The 18607-nt window shown below is 40.3% G+C and overlaps 1 protein-coding gene across 1 annotated transcript in view; it reads right to left on the bottom strand.

Annotated features, from left to right (window-relative positions):
• Nucleotides 1-18607, bottom strand: part of TEX11 (testis expressed 11) — a 467244-nt gene that overhangs the window by 354055 nt on the left and 94582 nt on the right. Inside the window, exon 7 of the mRNA XM_036304176.1 lies at nucleotides 13855-13935. Within this exon, the coding sequence (XP_036160069.1) occupies nucleotides 13855-13935 (81 nt within the window). The remainder of the gene's footprint in view (nucleotides 1-13854; nucleotides 13936-18607) is intronic.

Genomic DNA, 18607 nt, shown 5'->3' with positions numbered 1-18607 from the left:
ACTATGCTTTAATTATGTTCAATTTGTAACAATGAAAATACATCCTGCATATCAGATATTTACATTACGATTCATAACAGTAGCAACATTACAGTTATAAAGTAGCAACGAAAATAATTTTATGGTTGGGGATCACCACAACATGAGGAACTGTATTAAAGGGTCGTGGCATTAGGAAGGTTGAGAACCACTGGACTAGAGGGTCAGAAGGAAATTGCACTGCAACAAGTCCGCGTCCCTTGGGGACATGCGTAACACTCAACTGTGGAATGGGGTCCACAGGGCTGCTGGCAGCCAGGGACTCTAGATCTAAGTCCACAGCTGTGGGAGGCTGCCCCCAAAAAGACAGCCTGAAGTTCTGCACTTGTGGCGCAGTGCTGGGGGGAGCCGGAGGGGGGAGAGAGACGTGCAGCGGTGCAGTTGCTCTGTCTTTATATTTTCCTTGCATCTACTCGCTAAACCCAGTACATAGGATCTTTCAATTACAAAAACTCATTGAGGCTGTGATGCAGAGGAAGATGGTTTTGTGGAAGCTGGGGAGCAAAATAGGGAGAGGCTACCAGGAAGCCAGCTCTGGGACAGTATGGTCCCTTGAACACTTCATAGGCATTTTTCTCATGAAGGAGCCAGACCCTCCTAGCAGCACAGCCACACCCAGCCTTGAGGCAGGGAAACAAGAATTCTGAATACCCCCAAGGAACCCTCAGGGACTGGGTTGAGGAGCCATTTGATCCTGGAAATTAATACAGCAACACTGCCACCTAAAGCCTATGACAGAAATAGGTGCTTGTGTAAATACCACTGAAAGCAGGCAGACAAACAAAGCGGGTGGTTGATACTGCCTGCCTGAAACCAAGGCTGTGGAGTCTGACACAGAGGAGCGGTGGATCGCTGGGAACTTCAACACAGTGCTGACTACATAAGAGGAAACTGAGAGTTGGCAGACAGAACAGTAGAGAGGGGTCTTAAACCAGGCCCCATGGAACACTGAAACTCAGCTGAAGCGAAGGACACTTCACTACTTCACTTTTTTATTTTTTACCTTTTACTTAAGAAATTAAGTTTTTTTCTTTATTTTATTATTTTTTATTTTTTTATTTTTTTAACCTTTTTTTGGATTAGTCTTCTACATTCTATTTTTATGTTTATTTTTTATCATTACTTTATCTTATTTTTTCCTTTTTGCCAACCTTTTCTTCCTCACTTGTCCCTTTTTCAGCCTGTTTCTCTTTTCCTGTTCCTGCGTTAGTTTTTCTCTCCTTTCTATTTACTGTTTGTTAAAAATTGATCTTCTCTATCTGCTTTATTGACACATGACTATTATAGTAGTCTCTGCTGGCTCACTCATACATCTAATTTCCAAGTCTATGCACCCTTATTTTTTCTCTTTCTTAGCTAGCCAATTTTGTTGTGGTTGTTGTTTGTTTGATTGTTTGGTTGGTTGGTTTTGATTTTATTTTATGCTTTTGTTTTTACTCTCTTCGCTCACTCTCTTCTAGTAATAGCTTAATTAGTTTCACTCACCAAACTCAAGCCTACTTGCTCTCTACTCTATTCTCCCTTTCCAAAAATAGATGAATATATAGAAAGATAGATTAAAGAAAGGGGTAAATTTATATATTTTTTTAATGAGAATTTTGTTATCTACTTGTCTTCTTATACACTCATTCTCTTTCTGCCTCCTCTATACTGAATTGTGGCCATTCCCCCATTCATTCAATTCCTTTACCTTACTTTCTGGAAATAAGCTCTGCCTCTTCAGATTCAGCTCCCACCCTTCTTTTCTGTGTGTTTGTTGTTTTCATTTCTTGTTTATTTGTTGGTTTTGTGGAGTTTTTTCCCCATATATGTATATTTCCCCCTTTTTTTACACTTTTTCTTTTCTCTCTTACCTTTTTTCCTTTTATGAATAACATTTTTGTGCTCTTTTCTCTCCCCTAATACTCTTTTCTCTGGTGGTCACCTTTATTTGGGGTTATGGGTGTCGTGAATACAATCATTTTTTTTGTTCGCTCTGTGTTGTGTCTTGTCGAGTTCTATTTTGTGCCTTTTGGTCAACATGGTAGAGAGTGAGCCACATAACCAGACACCCTGAGAGGAGCAAAAGTGGCTAGAAAAAGAAACAGCCCCCATACGAAAGAAAGGGAGGAATCAACAGAAAAGGAAATAAACAAAATGGAGGCAAGAAATTTGTCAGAGAAAGAATTCAGAGCAATGATCATAAGCACACTGAAAAGGATGAAAAACAAATTCAACAACATGTGTAAGAATCAAGAGGAAATAAAGAAGAACAAAGTAGAAATGAAGAATGACATAGCTGCAATAAAAAACACAATAGAAATTAACAACAGTAGACTAGAAGAACTTGAAGACCAAATGAGCAAGCTAGAAAACAAGGTAGGAAAAAACACTTAAGCAGAGCAGAAACTGGAAAAAAAAAACTTAAAAAGAAGGAAGAGAGCCTAAGGGAGCTTTGGGACAACATGAAATGAAAAAACATCTGCATAATGGGGGCGGGGTGGCAAAGGAGAGAAAATTGAGCAAGGAATAGAAAACCTGTTTGAAGAAAGAATGACAGAAAACTTCCCTCATGTTGGGAAGAAAAAACTAACACAAGTCCAAGAAGCTCAAAGAGCCCCAAACAAGATGAACCCAAAAAGACTGACACCAAGAAACATCATAATTAAATTGGCAAACACCAAAAACAAAGTAAGAATCTTAAAGGCTGCCAGAGAAAGACAGAAAGTTACCTATAAGGGAATAGTACAAAAAATTAAGATACCTAGGAATAAACTTAACTAAGAAGGTAAAAGACCTATATGCAAAAAACTACAGGACACTGAAAAAAGAGAGAGAGGAAGACATAAACAGATGGAAGAACATACTGTGTTCATGGCCCTGACCGGTTTGGCACAGTGGATAGAGCGTCGGCCTGTGGACTCAAGGGTCCCAGGTTTGATTCCGGTCAAGGGCATGTACCTTGGTTGCGGGCACATCCCCAGTGGGGAGTTTGCAGGAGGAAGCTGATCGATGTTTCTCTCTCATCGATGTTTCTAATTCTCTATCCCTCTCCCTTCCTCTCTGTAAAAAATCAATAAAATATATTTAAAACAAAAACATACGGTGTTCATGGATTGGTAGAATCAACATCATCAAAATGTCCATACTACCCAAAGCAATCTATAGATTCAATGCAATCCCCATTAAAATACCAATGGCATATTTCACAGATCTATAACAAACATTCCAAAAATTCATCTGGAATAAAAAAAAAAAAAAAGACCTAGAATAGCTGCAGCAATCCTGAGAAAGAAGAACAAAGTAGGTGGAATCTCAATACCAGATATCAAGCTGTATTAAAAAGCCACTGTTCTTAAAAAGCTTGGTACTGGCACAAGAACAGACATATAGATCAATGGAATAGAAAAGAAACCCCGGAAATCGACCCAAACCACTATGCCCAATTAATATTCGACAAAGGAGGCAAGAGCATACACTGGAGTCAAGATAGTCTCTTCAATAAATGGTATTGGGAAAACTGGACAGATACATGCAAAAAGATGAAACTAGACCGCCAACGCACACCATATACAAAAACACACTCAAAATGGATAAAGAACTTAAACGTAAGACGGGAAACCATAAAAATACTAGAGGAATCCACAGGCAGCGAAATCGCAAACATATCGTGAAGGAATTTCTTCACTGATACTGCTCCTAGGGCAATGGAAACTAAAGAGAAAATAAACAAATGGGACTACATCAAAATAAAAAGCTTTTGCACAGCAAAGGAAACCATCAACAAAACAACAAGGAAGCCCACTGCATGGGAGAAGATATTTGCCAATGTTATCACCGATAAGGGTTTAATCTCCAACATTTACAGGGAACTCATACAACTTAACAAAAGGAAGATAAACAACCCAATCAAAAAATGGGCAATGGACCTAAATAGACACTTTTCGAAAGAGGACATACAGAAGGCAAAAAGACACATGAAAACATGTTCAAAGTCACTAATTATACGAGAGATGCAAATCAAACGACAATGCAGTATCATCTCACACCTTTCAGAATGGATATCATCAACAAATCAACAAACAACAAGTGTTGGAGAGGATGTGGAGAAAAAGGAACCCTTCTGCACTGCTGGTGGGAATGCAGACCGGTGCAGCCACTGTGGAGAATAGTATAGAGTTTCCTCAAAAAAATAAAAATGGGCCCTAACCAGTTTGGCTCAGTGGATAGAGCGTCGGGCTGCAGACTGGAGGGTCCCAGGTTCGATTCCGGTCAAGGGCATGTACCTTGGTTACGGGCACATCACCAGTGGGAGGTGTGCAGGAGGCAGCTAATCGATGTTTCTCTCCCATCGATTTTTCTCTCTGTCCCTCTCCCTTTCTCTCTGTAAAAATCAATAAAATATATATTTTTAAAAAAACTAAAAATGGAACTCCCATTTGACCCAGTGATCCCACTTCTAGGAATATATCCCAAGAAGCTAGAAACACCAATCAGAAAGGATATATGCAGCCCTATGTTCATAGCAGCACAATTCACCATAGCTATGATTTGGAAACAGCCTAAGTGCCCATCAACAGATGAGTGGATTAAAAACCTGTGGTACATCTACACAATGGAATACTATGCTTCGGTAAAAAAGAAGGCATTCTTGCCATTTGCAACAGCATGGATGGAACTGAAGAGCATTATGTTAAGTGAAATAAGCCAGTCAGAGAAGGATAAATAACACATGATCTCACTCATTTGTGGAATATAGAGAACAACATAGACTGATGAACAGGGACAGATCCAGAGACAGGAGAAGCAGCAATCAGACTATCAATCCCCAGAGGGAAAGTAGGGGAAGGTGGGGGTAATCGGGGGGAGATCAACCAAAGGACTTGTATGCATACATATAAGCCAAACCAATGGACACAGACAACAGGGGATGAGAGCATAAATGGGTGGGAGGGTTAATGGGGAGGATGAGGACACATTTGTAATACCTTAACCAATAAAGAAATTAAATATTTAAGAAAAGTGATCTAAAAAAAAGATTCAGATGATCTAAAAAAAAAAAAAGGAAGGTGAAATAAGGAGCTTCACAGACAAATAATGGATAAGGGAGTTTATTTCCACCAAGCCAGCAATGCAAGAAATGGTAAAGAGACTGTAGTAAAAAGAAGAAATAGGAAGGGAAGATGGAGCACAAGCATAAAGGAAAAAAAAATGGCAACAAACAAGTACCTATCAATAATAACCTTAAACATAAATGGATTAAATACTCTAATCAAAAGACATAGAGTAGCTGAATGGATAAGAAAACATGACCCATATATCTTCTGTGTACAGGAGACCCACTTTAGAACAAAGGACTCACAAAGATTTATAGTGAAAAGATGGAAAAGAATTTTCAGGCGAATGGAATGAAAAAAACAAAACCAAAAAAACCGTGCTAGCAATCTGACAAAATAGACCTCAAAGTGAAGGCCATAACAAGAGATAAGGAGTGCCACTTCATAACACTAAAGGGAGAAATTCAAAAAGAGGATATAACTCTGGTAAACATATAATGCACCCAATACCAGAGCACCCAAATACATAAAAAAAAACTTCTGGAAGATATCAAGGGAGAGATTGACAACAATACAGTCATGGTAGGGGACTTTAATACCTCACTGGCACCACCAAATAAATCCTCTAAACAAAAAAATCAGCAAAGAAACATCAATCCTAAATGACTCACAAAATCAGATGGAATTAATTGACATCTTCAGAACATTTCACCCAAAGCTACAGAATATACATTCTTCTCCAGTGCACACCGGACATTTTCAAAGATAGACCACATATTGGGACACAGGCAACATCTCTTCAAATTCAAGAAGATAGAAATCATATCAAGAATCTTCTCAGATCACAATGGCATAAAATGAGAAATCAACTATGATAAAAACACTGAAAAAAATCAAACATTTGGAGGCTGAATAGCATGCTATTAAAGAATAATTGGGTTACCAAACAGATCAAAGAAGAAATAAAAAGCATCCTGGAAACAAATGACAATGAAATCACAATGAACAATCTATGAGATACAGTGAAAGCAGTCCTGAGAGGGAAGTTCATAGCTCTACAGGCCTACTGCAAAAAAAAAAAAAAAAAAAAAAAAAAAAAAAAAAAAAAAAAAAGTAATAAATTATCTAACCCTACAACTTAAACAATTAGAAAGAGAGCAACAAGAAAAGCCCAGAGTAGGCAGAAGGAAGGAAATAATAAAGATCAGAGCAGAAATTAACAACATAGTTAAAAATATATATACGAAAGATCAATAAAACCAAGAGTGCTTCTTTGAAAGGATAAACAAGATTGATGAACCTCTAGCCAGACTCACTAAGAAGCAAAGAGAGAGGACCCAAATACACAAAACCAGAAATGAAAGAGGTGAAATAACATTCAACTCCACAGAAATAAAAAGGATTATGAAAAAATACTATGAACAACTCTATTCCAACAAACTGTATAAACTAGACAAAATGGACATATTATTAGAAAAAGACAAGCTTCCAAAACTCAATCAGGAAGAATCAAAAAACCTGAATAGGCCAATAACTCCCAAAGAATCTGAATCAGTAATAAAAAATCTTCCAGCAAACAAAAGCCCTAGTCTGGATGGCTTTACAGGGAAATTCTTACAAACATTCAAAGAAGAACTAAAAGCTATCTTCCTCAGACTATTCCAAAAATTCAAGAGGAAGGCACACTTCCAAGCTCTTTCTATGAAGCCAGCATTACCCTAATCCCAAAACCAGATAAAGACACCACAAATGAAGAGAACTACAGGCCAATATCCTTGATAAACACAGATCTGAAATCCTCAACAAAATTCTAGCATATCGGATTCAGCCATACATTAGAAAGATCATACACCATGACCAAGTGGGATTTATTCCGAGGATGGTACAATATCCGCAAATCAATAAATGTGATACATTACATAACAAATTGAGAGACAAAAATCACATAATCATATCAATTGATGCAGAAAAAGCATTTGACAAAATCCAACACCCTTTCTTGATAAAAACTCTCGGCAAAGTGGGAAAAGAACGATCATACCTCAGCATAATAAAAGCCTACTATGATAACTGTACAGACAACATTATACTCAATGGGCAAAAATTAAAACCTTTTCTCCTAAGAACAGGAACAAGACATTAATGCCCAATTTCACCACTACTTCCAACATAGTACTGGAAGTGCTAGCCATAGTGATCAGACAAGAAGAAAAAATAAAAGGCATCCAAATTGGAAAAGAATAAGTAAAACTGTCCTTATTTGCAGATGACATGATATTATACATAAAAAACCCTAAAGACTCCATCAAAAAACTATTAGACTTAATAAATGAATTCAGCAATGTAGCAGGATACAAAATTAACGCCAAGAAATCTATGGCATTTCTATACACCAATAGTGAACTTACAGAAAGAGAGACTAAAAAAAACAATCACATTTACCATCGCACCAAAAAAATTAAGCTACCTAGGAATAAACTTAACTAAGGAGGTAAAAGACCTCTACTCAGAAAACTACAGGACGTTGAAAAAAGAGATAGAGGAAGACATAAACAGATGGAAGAACATACTATGTTCTTGGATTGGTAGAATCAACATATTAAAATGTCCATACTACCCAAAGCAATCTATAAATTCAACGCACTTCCCAGTAAAATACCAACGGCATATTTCACAGGCCTAGAACTTACTCTCCAAAACTTCATCTGGAATAAAAAAAGACCCTGAATAGCTGCAGCAATCCTGAGAAAGAACAAAGTAGGTGGGATCTCAATACCAGATATCAAGCTGTATTACAAAGCCACTGTACTCAAAACTGCCTGGTATTGGCACAAGAACAGACATATAGATCAATGGAATAGAATCGAGAGCCCAGAAATTGGCCCGAACCAATATGCTCAATTAATATTTGACAAAGGAGGCAAGAATATACAATGGAGTCAAGATAGCCTCTTCAATAAATGGTGTTGGGAAAATTGGACGGATACATGCAAGAAAATGAAACTAGACCACCAACTTACACCATACACAAAAATAAACTCAAAATGGATAAAGGACTTAAATGTACAATGGGAAACCATAAAAATACTAGAAGAATCCAAAGGCAACAAAATCTCAGATATATGCCAAAGCAATTTCTTCACCAATACAGCTCCTGGGGCATTGGAAACTAAAGAGAAAATAAACAAATGGGACTACATCAAAATAAAAGTTTCTGCACAGCAAAAGAAACCATCAGTAAAACAATAATAAAGCCCACTGCGTGGGAAAACATATTTGCCAATGTCATATCTGATAAGGGCCTAATCTCCAAAATTTATAGGGAACTCATACAACTTAACAAAAGGAAGATAAACAATCCAATCAAAAAATGGGCAAAGGACCTAAATAGACACCTTTCAAAAGAGGACATTCAGAAAGCCAAGAAACACATGAAAACATGCTCAAAGTCACTAATCATCTGAGAGATGCAAATCAAAACAACAATGAGATACCATCTCACACCTGTCAGAATGGCTATCATCAACAAATCCACAAACGACAAGTGCTGGAGAGGATGTGGAGAAAAAGGAACACTTGTGCACTGCTGGTGGGAATGCAGACTGGTGCAGCCACTATGGAAGACAGTATGGAGTTTCCTCAAAAAACTAAAAATGGAACTCCCATTTGACCCTGTGATCTCACTTCTAGGAATATATCCCAAGAAACCAGAAATACCAATCAGAAAGGATATATGCACCCATATGTTCATAGCAGCACAATTCACCATAGCTAAGATCTGGAAACAGCCTAAGTGCCCATCAGTAGATGAATGGATTAGAAAACTGTGGTGCATCTACACGATGGAATACTATGCTGCTGTAAAAAAGAAAGAACTCTTACCATTTGCTATGACATCTACTCAATGGAATACTACACTGATATAAAAAGAAGGAACTTTTATCATTTGCAACAGCATTGATGGAAATGGAAAGCATTATGCTAAGCAAAATAAGCCAGTCAAAGAAAGGTAAATATCACATGATCTCACTCATATGTGGGATATAATGAACAACATAAACTGATAAAAATAGATACAGAGACAAGGTCTGAACAGACCATCCAACCTCAAAGAGAATGCAGGGAAGAGGGGGCTAGAGATCAACCAAAGGACTTGTATGCATTTCTATTAGCATAACCAATGGACACAGACACTGGGGTGGTGGGGGTTTGTCCTGGGGGTAGAAGTGGCTGGGGGAGAGTCAACTGAGGAAAAAGGAGACATATGTAATACTTTAAATAATAAAAAAAGACATATTCAGAAAAATAAAAAGTGCCCCTAGGAATTAAAAGCATGGCATCAAAATGAAAAATCATGAAAAGGGTTGGAAAATAAAATTGAGAAAATCACCCAAATAGTAATATAATATAAAAATGAGATAGAAAATAGGAAAAAGACAAAAAGATTAGAAAATAATACATGAAATCTAGTATCTGAAAAATAGAAGCTCTAGAAAGAGAAAACAGAGAAGAGTAAATCATCAACAAAATAAGTTAATAACAACAGAATTGCCAGACTGAAATGGATTTCCATGTGCCCAGCACAATGAATGCAAAAAGATCCACACCAAGACATATCATCATAAAACTTTAAATTATTGCAGACAAGAGAAAAAACAGTATAGTAGTTAAGTACAGGAACTTCGGAGCCACAATGTCTAGGTTTGAATCTAGTTTTCATCACTTACTACATATTTTTGGGCAAGCTGCTAAACCCCTTTTTGCTTCAGTCCTTATCTAAAATGGGGATAACAATAAAACTCACTTCAAAGGTTATTGTGAAGATTAAACAAATCTTACCTAATAATAGACAAACATGTAAATTAACCATCCCTCCGCTATGCTCACCAGCCAATCAGGAGAGTATGCAAATTAACCCAACAAAGATGGCGGTTAATTTGCATACATAGGGGCGAAGCAGCGGAGCGAAGACCAAAGGCTTCGTCCAGAGTGAAGGCCTGGGTCCCAGGTGCCGGAGGAAAACCAGTGCCGGCAGCCAGGGGAAGGGAAGGCCTATTGCACAAATCTCTTCATGCAACGGGCATCTAGTTAATATATATAAAGCAATAAGAATGATAAATAAGTATTGGTTATCCTATATAATAAAAGGCTAATATGCAAATCGACCAAACAGTGAAACAACCATCGCTATGACATGCACTGACCACCAGGGGGCAAACACTCAACACAGGAGCTGCCCCCTGGTGGTCAGTGCGTTCCCACAGGGGGAACACCATTCAACCAGAAGCCGGGCTCACAGCTGGCAAGCGAAGCAGTGGTGGCAGGAGCCTCTCCCACCTCCACGGCAGCACTGAAGATGTCCCCCGAGGGCTCCTGGACTGCGAGAGGGCACAGGCTGGGCTGAGGGACCCCTTGTCCCCCCCTACCCAGTGCACAAATTTCGTGCACTGGTCCTATAGTACTTAAATAAATTTTCAGAGAGAAAAATCGATTTTCATACAAAAGTTAGAGTATCAAAATATTGAGTGCCATCAGAGAAAATGGCACATTAGGGAACTCAAAGAGCCTGGCTTTCCAAAGAAACACTGACAAAAGTGAGCAAAAGCTATAAAAAAAATTGTTGGAAATCTACAAAATGGTCAAAAGTTTACAGCAACAAAGTGAATGCTGAACCAAGGAAAATGTGACTTAAATATGGTAGGAGAGTTGTTTGGCATTTTAACTTTGCCTTTGCCCCACCCCAATCTCTGACACAGTGACAGTTTTGAAAATGGAAGCGTGTGTCCATGCTGTGGGTACCTGGTTCCCAAGGCAAAAGAGTGGACCTTGTTTCCAAGGAATTGGATTTGTTTGATTTAACCTGTCCAGTGGTTCCCAGAAGGGCAAATGCAAAGTGCCTGACTTTATTTCTCCTATTTTAGAACACTTACAAGGTGGAAAAATGGCTAAACTTGGGGTTTTTCTTGAAAACACTGAAACACAAAGGAATAAGCTCCTGCTATATAGGGCAAAAGATGATGGTTGAAGCAAACAATATACATGTTGAAAGCCTGGGAAGAGAAGCTGCAGAGCGTTACTTTGGGGGAATAAAGGCTTTGAAAAGCTCACACACACCTAGCCAGTTTGGCTCAGTGGCTAGAGCATCGGCCTGGGTACTGAAGGGTCCCAGGTTCGATTCCAGTCAACGGCACATGCCCAGTTGTGGCCTCGATCCCCAGTGGGGGGCGTGTGCAGGAGTCATCCAATTGATGATTTTCTCTCATCATTGATGTTTCTCTCCCTCTCCCTTCCTCTGAGATCAGTTAAAAAATATTTTTTAAAGGCAATATATAAATGTATCAAAACAGAACATCATACACCTCAAACTAACATAATGTTATACGGCCATTTATACTTCACTAAAAAGAATTTTAAGAGCTAAAAAGTAATTAAGTAATGTTCTACAAAATATCTGGTCTGTAAACTTCAAAACTTCCAAGATTATGAAAGACAAGGCAAGAGTGAGGAAGTTTTCCAGATCTAAAGAGACTAGAGATCAGTTGCAATTCTAGATTGAACCCATCTACTAGTCCTATATAATAAAAGCCTACTATGCTAAGTGTACGGTTGTCCAGTCGGCCATTCAACCTATCAAAGCATAATATGCTAATGATATGCTAAGGTTGCTCAACCACTCGCTATGATGTGCACTGACCACTGGGAGCAGACAGTCAACTGGTTGACCAGTTGCTATGATGTGCACTGACCACCAGGGGGCAGATGCTCCAACTGGTAGGTTAGATTGCTATTGGATTCCAGCTGATCGGGACTGAGCGAGATGGGCCAGACACTCCCTGGAGCCCTCCTGCAGTACTTCCCCGGCTGGCCAACTCCCGCATCCCTCCTTGGCCTCAATCATGCACCAATGGGGTCCCTCGGTCTGGCCTGCACCCTCTTGCAATCCAGGCTGAGAGACCCCTCCCTCCACTGAGTGCATGAATTCCGTGCACTGGACCTCTAGTCTACACTAATAAAAGACAAAGATGCTAATTGACCGTGCCTTCGCTACACCCACCTGCCAATCAAAAGAGTATGCAAATTAACCCAACAAAGATGGCAGTTAATTTGCATATACAGGTGCCGGAGAGAAGACTGAAGACAGCGTAGAAGGAAGCCAGCAGAAGGGAGGAAGGCGGCAGAGAAGGGAACGGAGCCAAGGCAGCAGAGACGGGAAGAAGCGAAGTGGCGGAAACGGGAGGGAGCAAAGCGGTGGACATGGGAGGAAGCAAGGCGGTGGAGAAGTGAGGGAGCGAGGCGGCGGAGACGGGAGGGAGCGAGGCAGCGGAGAAGGGAGGGAGCAAGGCGGCGGTCACGGGAGGGAGCGAGGCGGCAAAGAAGGGAGGGAGTGATGAGGCGGTGGACATGGGAGGGAGCAAGGCAGCGAGAAGGGAGCGAAGCCCACCTCGATGGGCTTCGCTCCCTTCTCTGCTTCGCTCCAGTCTCAGGAAGCCTTATTCTTGCAGGAATCTTCCTGCAATGGGCCTCTAGTATATATATATGGCTAATATGCAAAGTGTCCCCTTGGGAGTTTGACCAGGATACCAGGAGTTCGATCGCTCGCTATGACATGCACTGACCACTAGGAGGTGGTGCTGAATGAACAAAGGCCCTGACTGGCAGCTGGCAGCCGGGGAAGGAAGGCCCTGGCCTGCAGCCGGAAGGCCTCGATCGGGCCTGATCGCTGGCCAAGTCTAGGGACCCTACCTGTGCATGAATTTTGTGCACCAGGCCTCTAGTTTTGTATAAAGGACAGTATGGAGAAACTTGAATGGGGTCTCTGGGCAAAGGGTATATAGCAGTTCTTTGAATTATTACTGTTAATTGCTTTGCCTGGCCCATGTAGCTTAGTTGGTTGGGAATTGTTCAGTGCACTGAAAGGTTGCCAGTTCAATTCTCCATCAGGGCACATGCCCGGGTTGCGGGATCAATCCTAGGTTGGGGGCATGCAGGAAGCAGCCAATCAATGTTTTGATCTCACATCAATGTTTCTCTCTCTCCTTCTCCCTTCCTCTCTCTCTAAATTATTTTTAAATTTTTAAAGCTGAAAAGAATATATAGCATATAATTAGCAATATATAAATATTTACTGAATTATACATTATAAAGAATTTTGGGGTAAAGTAAGATCAATCTCACAAGTAAGTACAATTTATGGAGCCCTGGAAACATTCTCCCTAACATCCAAATATATCTTTGCTATCCATTACCTCTGTGATAGTAAACCCTGAAATAGGCATAGGTACTGAAATAGGAGATAAAGAATGAAAGAGTAAGATGAAGTAGAAAAATAAAATCTTATCAACTCTGGAAATTTTACGAGATCCAGTCTGGGAAGCAGGCTTTATTTTATTCTATCAAATTTCTCACACCTCCAAATCCCAATATAGAAAAATAGTATGGCAGCGATATGATTAATTGCTGTCAACCTTGCCAGCAGGGAAATAAAATCATTTTTTCTTTCTTTTATCACATAGCATGAAATATGAAAGAAAGAACTATTATCAAAATGGTTTGACAACAAAAAGGAAAGTAAAGAAATTTTAAGAAATAATCCATATTGCTTTTTTAAACACCCTTTTTAGTATACAACAAAGGAAGCAAAATATTTAATAGATCAGCTAACTGGAACTGATTTCAATATAATCTCTAAAGGGTTACATAAAGTAGCAGTAATACTTCCTAAAACTTGATATAACATATTTTCAAACTCTTCAAGAATAAATGCATAAATTTCACTCACCATTTTAGGGAGCCTCATCAACATATCTTTGCAGCGCATTACACAAGTAGATGCTCTTTGAAAATCATCTTGAGCAATTGCCTGGGAAAGTAAAAATTGTCAATAATTGGTTAAAATGAAATAACAAGGTTATATGTCTACAAGTCAATTTTAACTATTACTTATAAGTCTTAATTTGTTTTCTAATTTTTTTTAGCAACACTAGTTAGTCTAGTTAAACATAATAACCAGCTCAAAATACAGAGAAATAAGTGGCAAGAATCTTAGGTAACACGGAATTGACAATGTATGACTAGGAGTTGTTTATTTTTTTTGGAAATGCCAAAACTGATGTACAATAGTATGTTATTATATTATGATATAATGCCAAGTCTAGTAGATGATTCCTGGGCTTGAATAGTCTTGTATTAGAGAATTTTTTTAATTTTAAATAGCAGCCTTTTGTCCTAAAACAGGCTCACAATAACTCATAGTCTGAAATGCTGTGAACATCTGCTATGAAAGGCAGTTTAGTACAATCTCATCTTGGAGACAGAAGAGTTACTCTGATATTTATTATGTACATCCCTAAACATTATGGCTTCAGTTTCCTCATCTATAAAATGAGGACACTGTACTAGCTTACCCCTAATTTCTTTCTTTTATAATTTTCAGTGTACTAGTCTTACACTTCTGTTAAATTCATTCATAAGCATAATTCCTAAATAAAATTATCCCTATTTTCAAATGACATGTTCTTGTATTACAAAATATCCTCAGAAACTCTAATAAACAAGTTCTGTCAGATTACAGGGCACAATATATAAAAATCTATTTATTGTATGTCTATCCATTAACAATGAGTAAACAAAAAATAAAATTAAGAAAATAATTTTATTTAAATTAGCATCGAAAATAAAATAATTGGGAATAAATTTAACAAAAGAACTGCAAGACCTGTACACTAAAAACTACAAAAATTTTTTTTAAATAAATTAAAGAATACCTAACTAAACGGTAATACATTCCATGTCCACAAATCAGAAGACTTAATAATCTTAAGATGGCAATACTCCCTAAATTGTACTATAGATTCAATACAATTCCCATCAAAATTCTAGCTGGCTTTTTTGCAGAAACTGATTTACTGATCTTAAATTTCATATGGAAATTTAAGTTACACAGAATAGACAAAAACATTTTGAAAAAAAAGAAACTTGCAGGGCTCACACTTCCCTATTTCAGAATGCATTACAAAGCTAGAGTAATCAAAAATTCTTCGTGATATGAAATTAAAAGTTAACCAACTATAATTCAACAAAGAATTCCCTGCTCAACACAGAGGCATGCCTGAGAGACCTGCGCTTTGAAACATCTAAAGGTGGACAATCGAGAATAAAAAGGGAGATGAGAAGGGAGGAAAGCTCAGATAGCACACAGACACAGCCCTGCAGTTGGTAGTTTGTGGCTCTGCCTGGAGACAAAATAGATTTAAATATAACAAGACACAAAGATGGAAACTGTAGATGATAAAAGGGACACTACATCAAGAAAACATAACACTTCTTAATATATATGCACCCAATCAGGGAGCAGCAAAATATATAAAGCAACTACTCACAGAACTAAAGGGAGAAACAGATAAAAACACAATCATGGTTGGAGACCTTAATACTCCATTGACATCTCTAGACAGATCAACCAAACAGAAAAATCAACAAAGAAATATCGGCCTTAAATAAAACACTAGACCAGTGGTCGGCAAACTGCAGCTCGCGAGCCACATGCGGCTCTTTGGCCCCTTGAGTGTGGCTCTTCCACAAAATACCACGTATGGGTGTGCATGTACAGTGCGATTGAAACTTCGTGGCCCATGCGCAGAAGTCGGTATTTTGTGGAAGAGCCACACTCAAGGGGTCAAAGAGCCGCATGTGGCTCACGAGCCGCAGTTTGCCGACCACTGCTAGACCAAATGGAAACAATTGACATTTACAAAACTTTTCATCTAAGAACATCAGATTATACGTTCTCCAATTCACATAGAACATCCTCAAGGATATACTATATGTTGGGTCACAAAACTAGCATCAACAAATTCAAGAAGACTGAAATTATACCAAGCTTATTCTCTGACAATGATGCCTTGAAATTAGAAATCAACTGCAAAAAAGTAGAGAAATCCACAAATAAATGGAGATTAAAGAACATACTAAAAAATGGCTGTCAAAGAAGAAATTAAAGATGAGATCAAAAGATATATAGAGACAAATAACAGTAAACCAGCAAAACTTCTGGGATGTTTATATCATTAAAGGCCTACTCAAGAAACAAGAGAAATCCTAAGTAAACAACCTAACCACATCTTAAAGAACTACATAAAGAAGAACAAAAGCAATCCAAAGTCAGCAGAAGAAAGTAAATAACAAAAATTAGAACAGAATTGAAAGAAATTGAGGGAAAAAAGGACTATACAAAAAATTAATAGCCATAACTGGTTTGGCTCAGTGGATAGAGCATTGGCTTGTGGACTGAAGGGTCCTGGGTTTGATTCCAATCAAGGGCATGTACCTCAGTTGCAGGATGGATCCCCAGCCCTAGTCTGGGCTCAGGTGGGAGGCAACCAATTGATGTGTCTCCCTCACATCAATGTTTCTCTCTCTCTGTCTCCCTCTCTCCCTTCTACTCTCTAAAAATCAATGGAAAAATATTCTTGGATAAGGATTAATGACAATAACAACAAAAATTACTAAAATAAAGAGCTGATTTTTTAAAAAAGATTAACAAAATTGGCAAATTCCTGGCTAGACTCACTAAGGAAAGAAGGGAAAAGACCCATATGAACAAAATCAGAAATGAGAGAGTCACCACAGACATCATCATCATAGATATACAAAGGATCATTCTAGAATATTATGAAAGACTTATATGCCACCAAATTCAATAAACTAGAAGAAATGGGTAAGTTCCTAGAAATATATCTCCTTCCTAGAATAAATTATGAATAATTGGAAAATCGAAATAGACTGATCAGCAGTGAGGACATTTAAACTACTATAAAAAAACAAACAAACCAAAAAAACCCGAGAGAACCAAGATGGCAGCGTAGGGAGTAGACCTGTGCGTGCTGCCTCCCACAACATCATTGAAACTACCAACTATAAGACAAACAACCACCATTCAGAACCATGGGGAAGTTGGCCCAGTGGGAGTTCTACAACTGGAAGGAAAGAAAGAGGCGCAGTGGGACTGAGTAGGAGCTACAGAGGCACCAAAGACAGAGGTACACAGTCCCATGCCAGGCGGGCTGCAACTGGATGCGTGTTTTTTTTTTTCAATCGGAAGCAGTTATGAACCCTCGAATCCTCTGGGCTTGCTCGGGCGGGTCTCTGAGGCCCCAGATCCCAAGGGGAGAGGCGGCACAGCCATGCAGCAGTCGGAGAGCGAGGGAGGCTCTGGCACGCGGCTGCTCGCCAGCACTGGGGGACACAAAGTCCTGGTGTCCCGGAGTGGCGAGGGGCCACGGAGACGTCGCCATTGTTATTTGCTCCGCCATGGCGACTCCCTGAGACCCAGCCCTAATCAATTTACATCCCCATCCAAGCTGTGCCAGGTGCACAAAAAGACCCACCTGCGCTTTTGCAGCCTAACCCAACAAATTGCAGACTTCAACTGCTCGCACCCATGGGAGACACACTGAAGAAGCAGAGCCAGGAGAACCAACATGGCAGCATAAGGAAGAGACCTGTGCGTGCTGCCTCCCACAACAACATTGAAACTACCAACTATAGGACAAACAGCTATCATACGGAACCATGGGAAAGCTGGCCCAGTGGAAGCTGTACAACTGGAAGGAAAGAAAGAAGAGCAATAAGACTGAGTAGGATGTGCAGAGACACCAAGTACAGAGCCCAACCCAACAAACTGCAGATTTCAACTCCTCAAATAGAAAGAAGAGCATTGAGACTGAGTAGGATGTGCAGAGACACCAAGTACAGAGCCCAACCCAACAAACTGCAGATTTCAGCTCCTCGCATCCGGGAGGGATGCACTTGGGGGGCGGAGTCGGGTTCGGGGCAGGCTGGGGCCGGGCCCAGCTGGGCCGGCGATGTAGATCCGCTGTACCAGCAGGTGCACAAGCACGCCCACCGGTTCCACTCTCACGTGGGACGCTGGGGGAAGGCAGATGGGCAGTCTGTGCACTTCGTGGAGGGCGAAGTCCAAGCAGGCGTGCTGGATGTTGAGCCACCAGGAACACCTGGAGATTTTGTCTGGTGGGGAGCCGCCCAGCAGGGGACAGAGTGCCAAACTTCATGTTTCCCCGGTGAGGCTGGGACGGCCCTAGTGAGGTCAGGACGGCCCCGGTGAGGTCGGGATGCCCCCAGAAAGATTGAGATGGCCCCGGTGAGGTCGAGACTGCCCCAGTGAGGTCGGGATGGCCCCGGTGAGGTCAGGACGACCCCAGTGATGTTGGGACGGCCCTAGTGAGGTTGGGACGGCCCCGGTGAGGCCGAAATGGCCCGGGCGAGGTCGGAATGGCCCCGGTGAGGTTGAGACAGCATCCAGGGTCGGAATGGCCCCGGTGAGGTCGAGACAGCACCGGTGAGGTTGAGATGGCCCCGGTGAGGTCGGGATGCCCCCGGAAAGATCGAGACTGCCCCGGTGAGGTTGGGATGGCCCTGGTGAAGTCGGGACAGCCCCAGTGAGGTTGGGACGGCCCCGGTGAGGTTGTGACAGCCCCGGTGAGGCCGAAACGGCCCGGGTGAGGTCGGAATGG

This window comes from Myotis myotis, unplaced genomic scaffold, assembly GCF_014108235.1.
Source record: "Myotis myotis isolate mMyoMyo1 unplaced genomic scaffold, mMyoMyo1.p scaffold_m19_p_4, whole genome shotgun sequence".
NCBI classification, from domain to species: domain Eukaryota; kingdom Metazoa; phylum Chordata; class Mammalia; order Chiroptera; family Vespertilionidae; genus Myotis; species Myotis myotis.
Note: the sequence above shows the minus strand (reverse complement) of the source record. Positions and strands in the feature narration are given on the sequence as shown.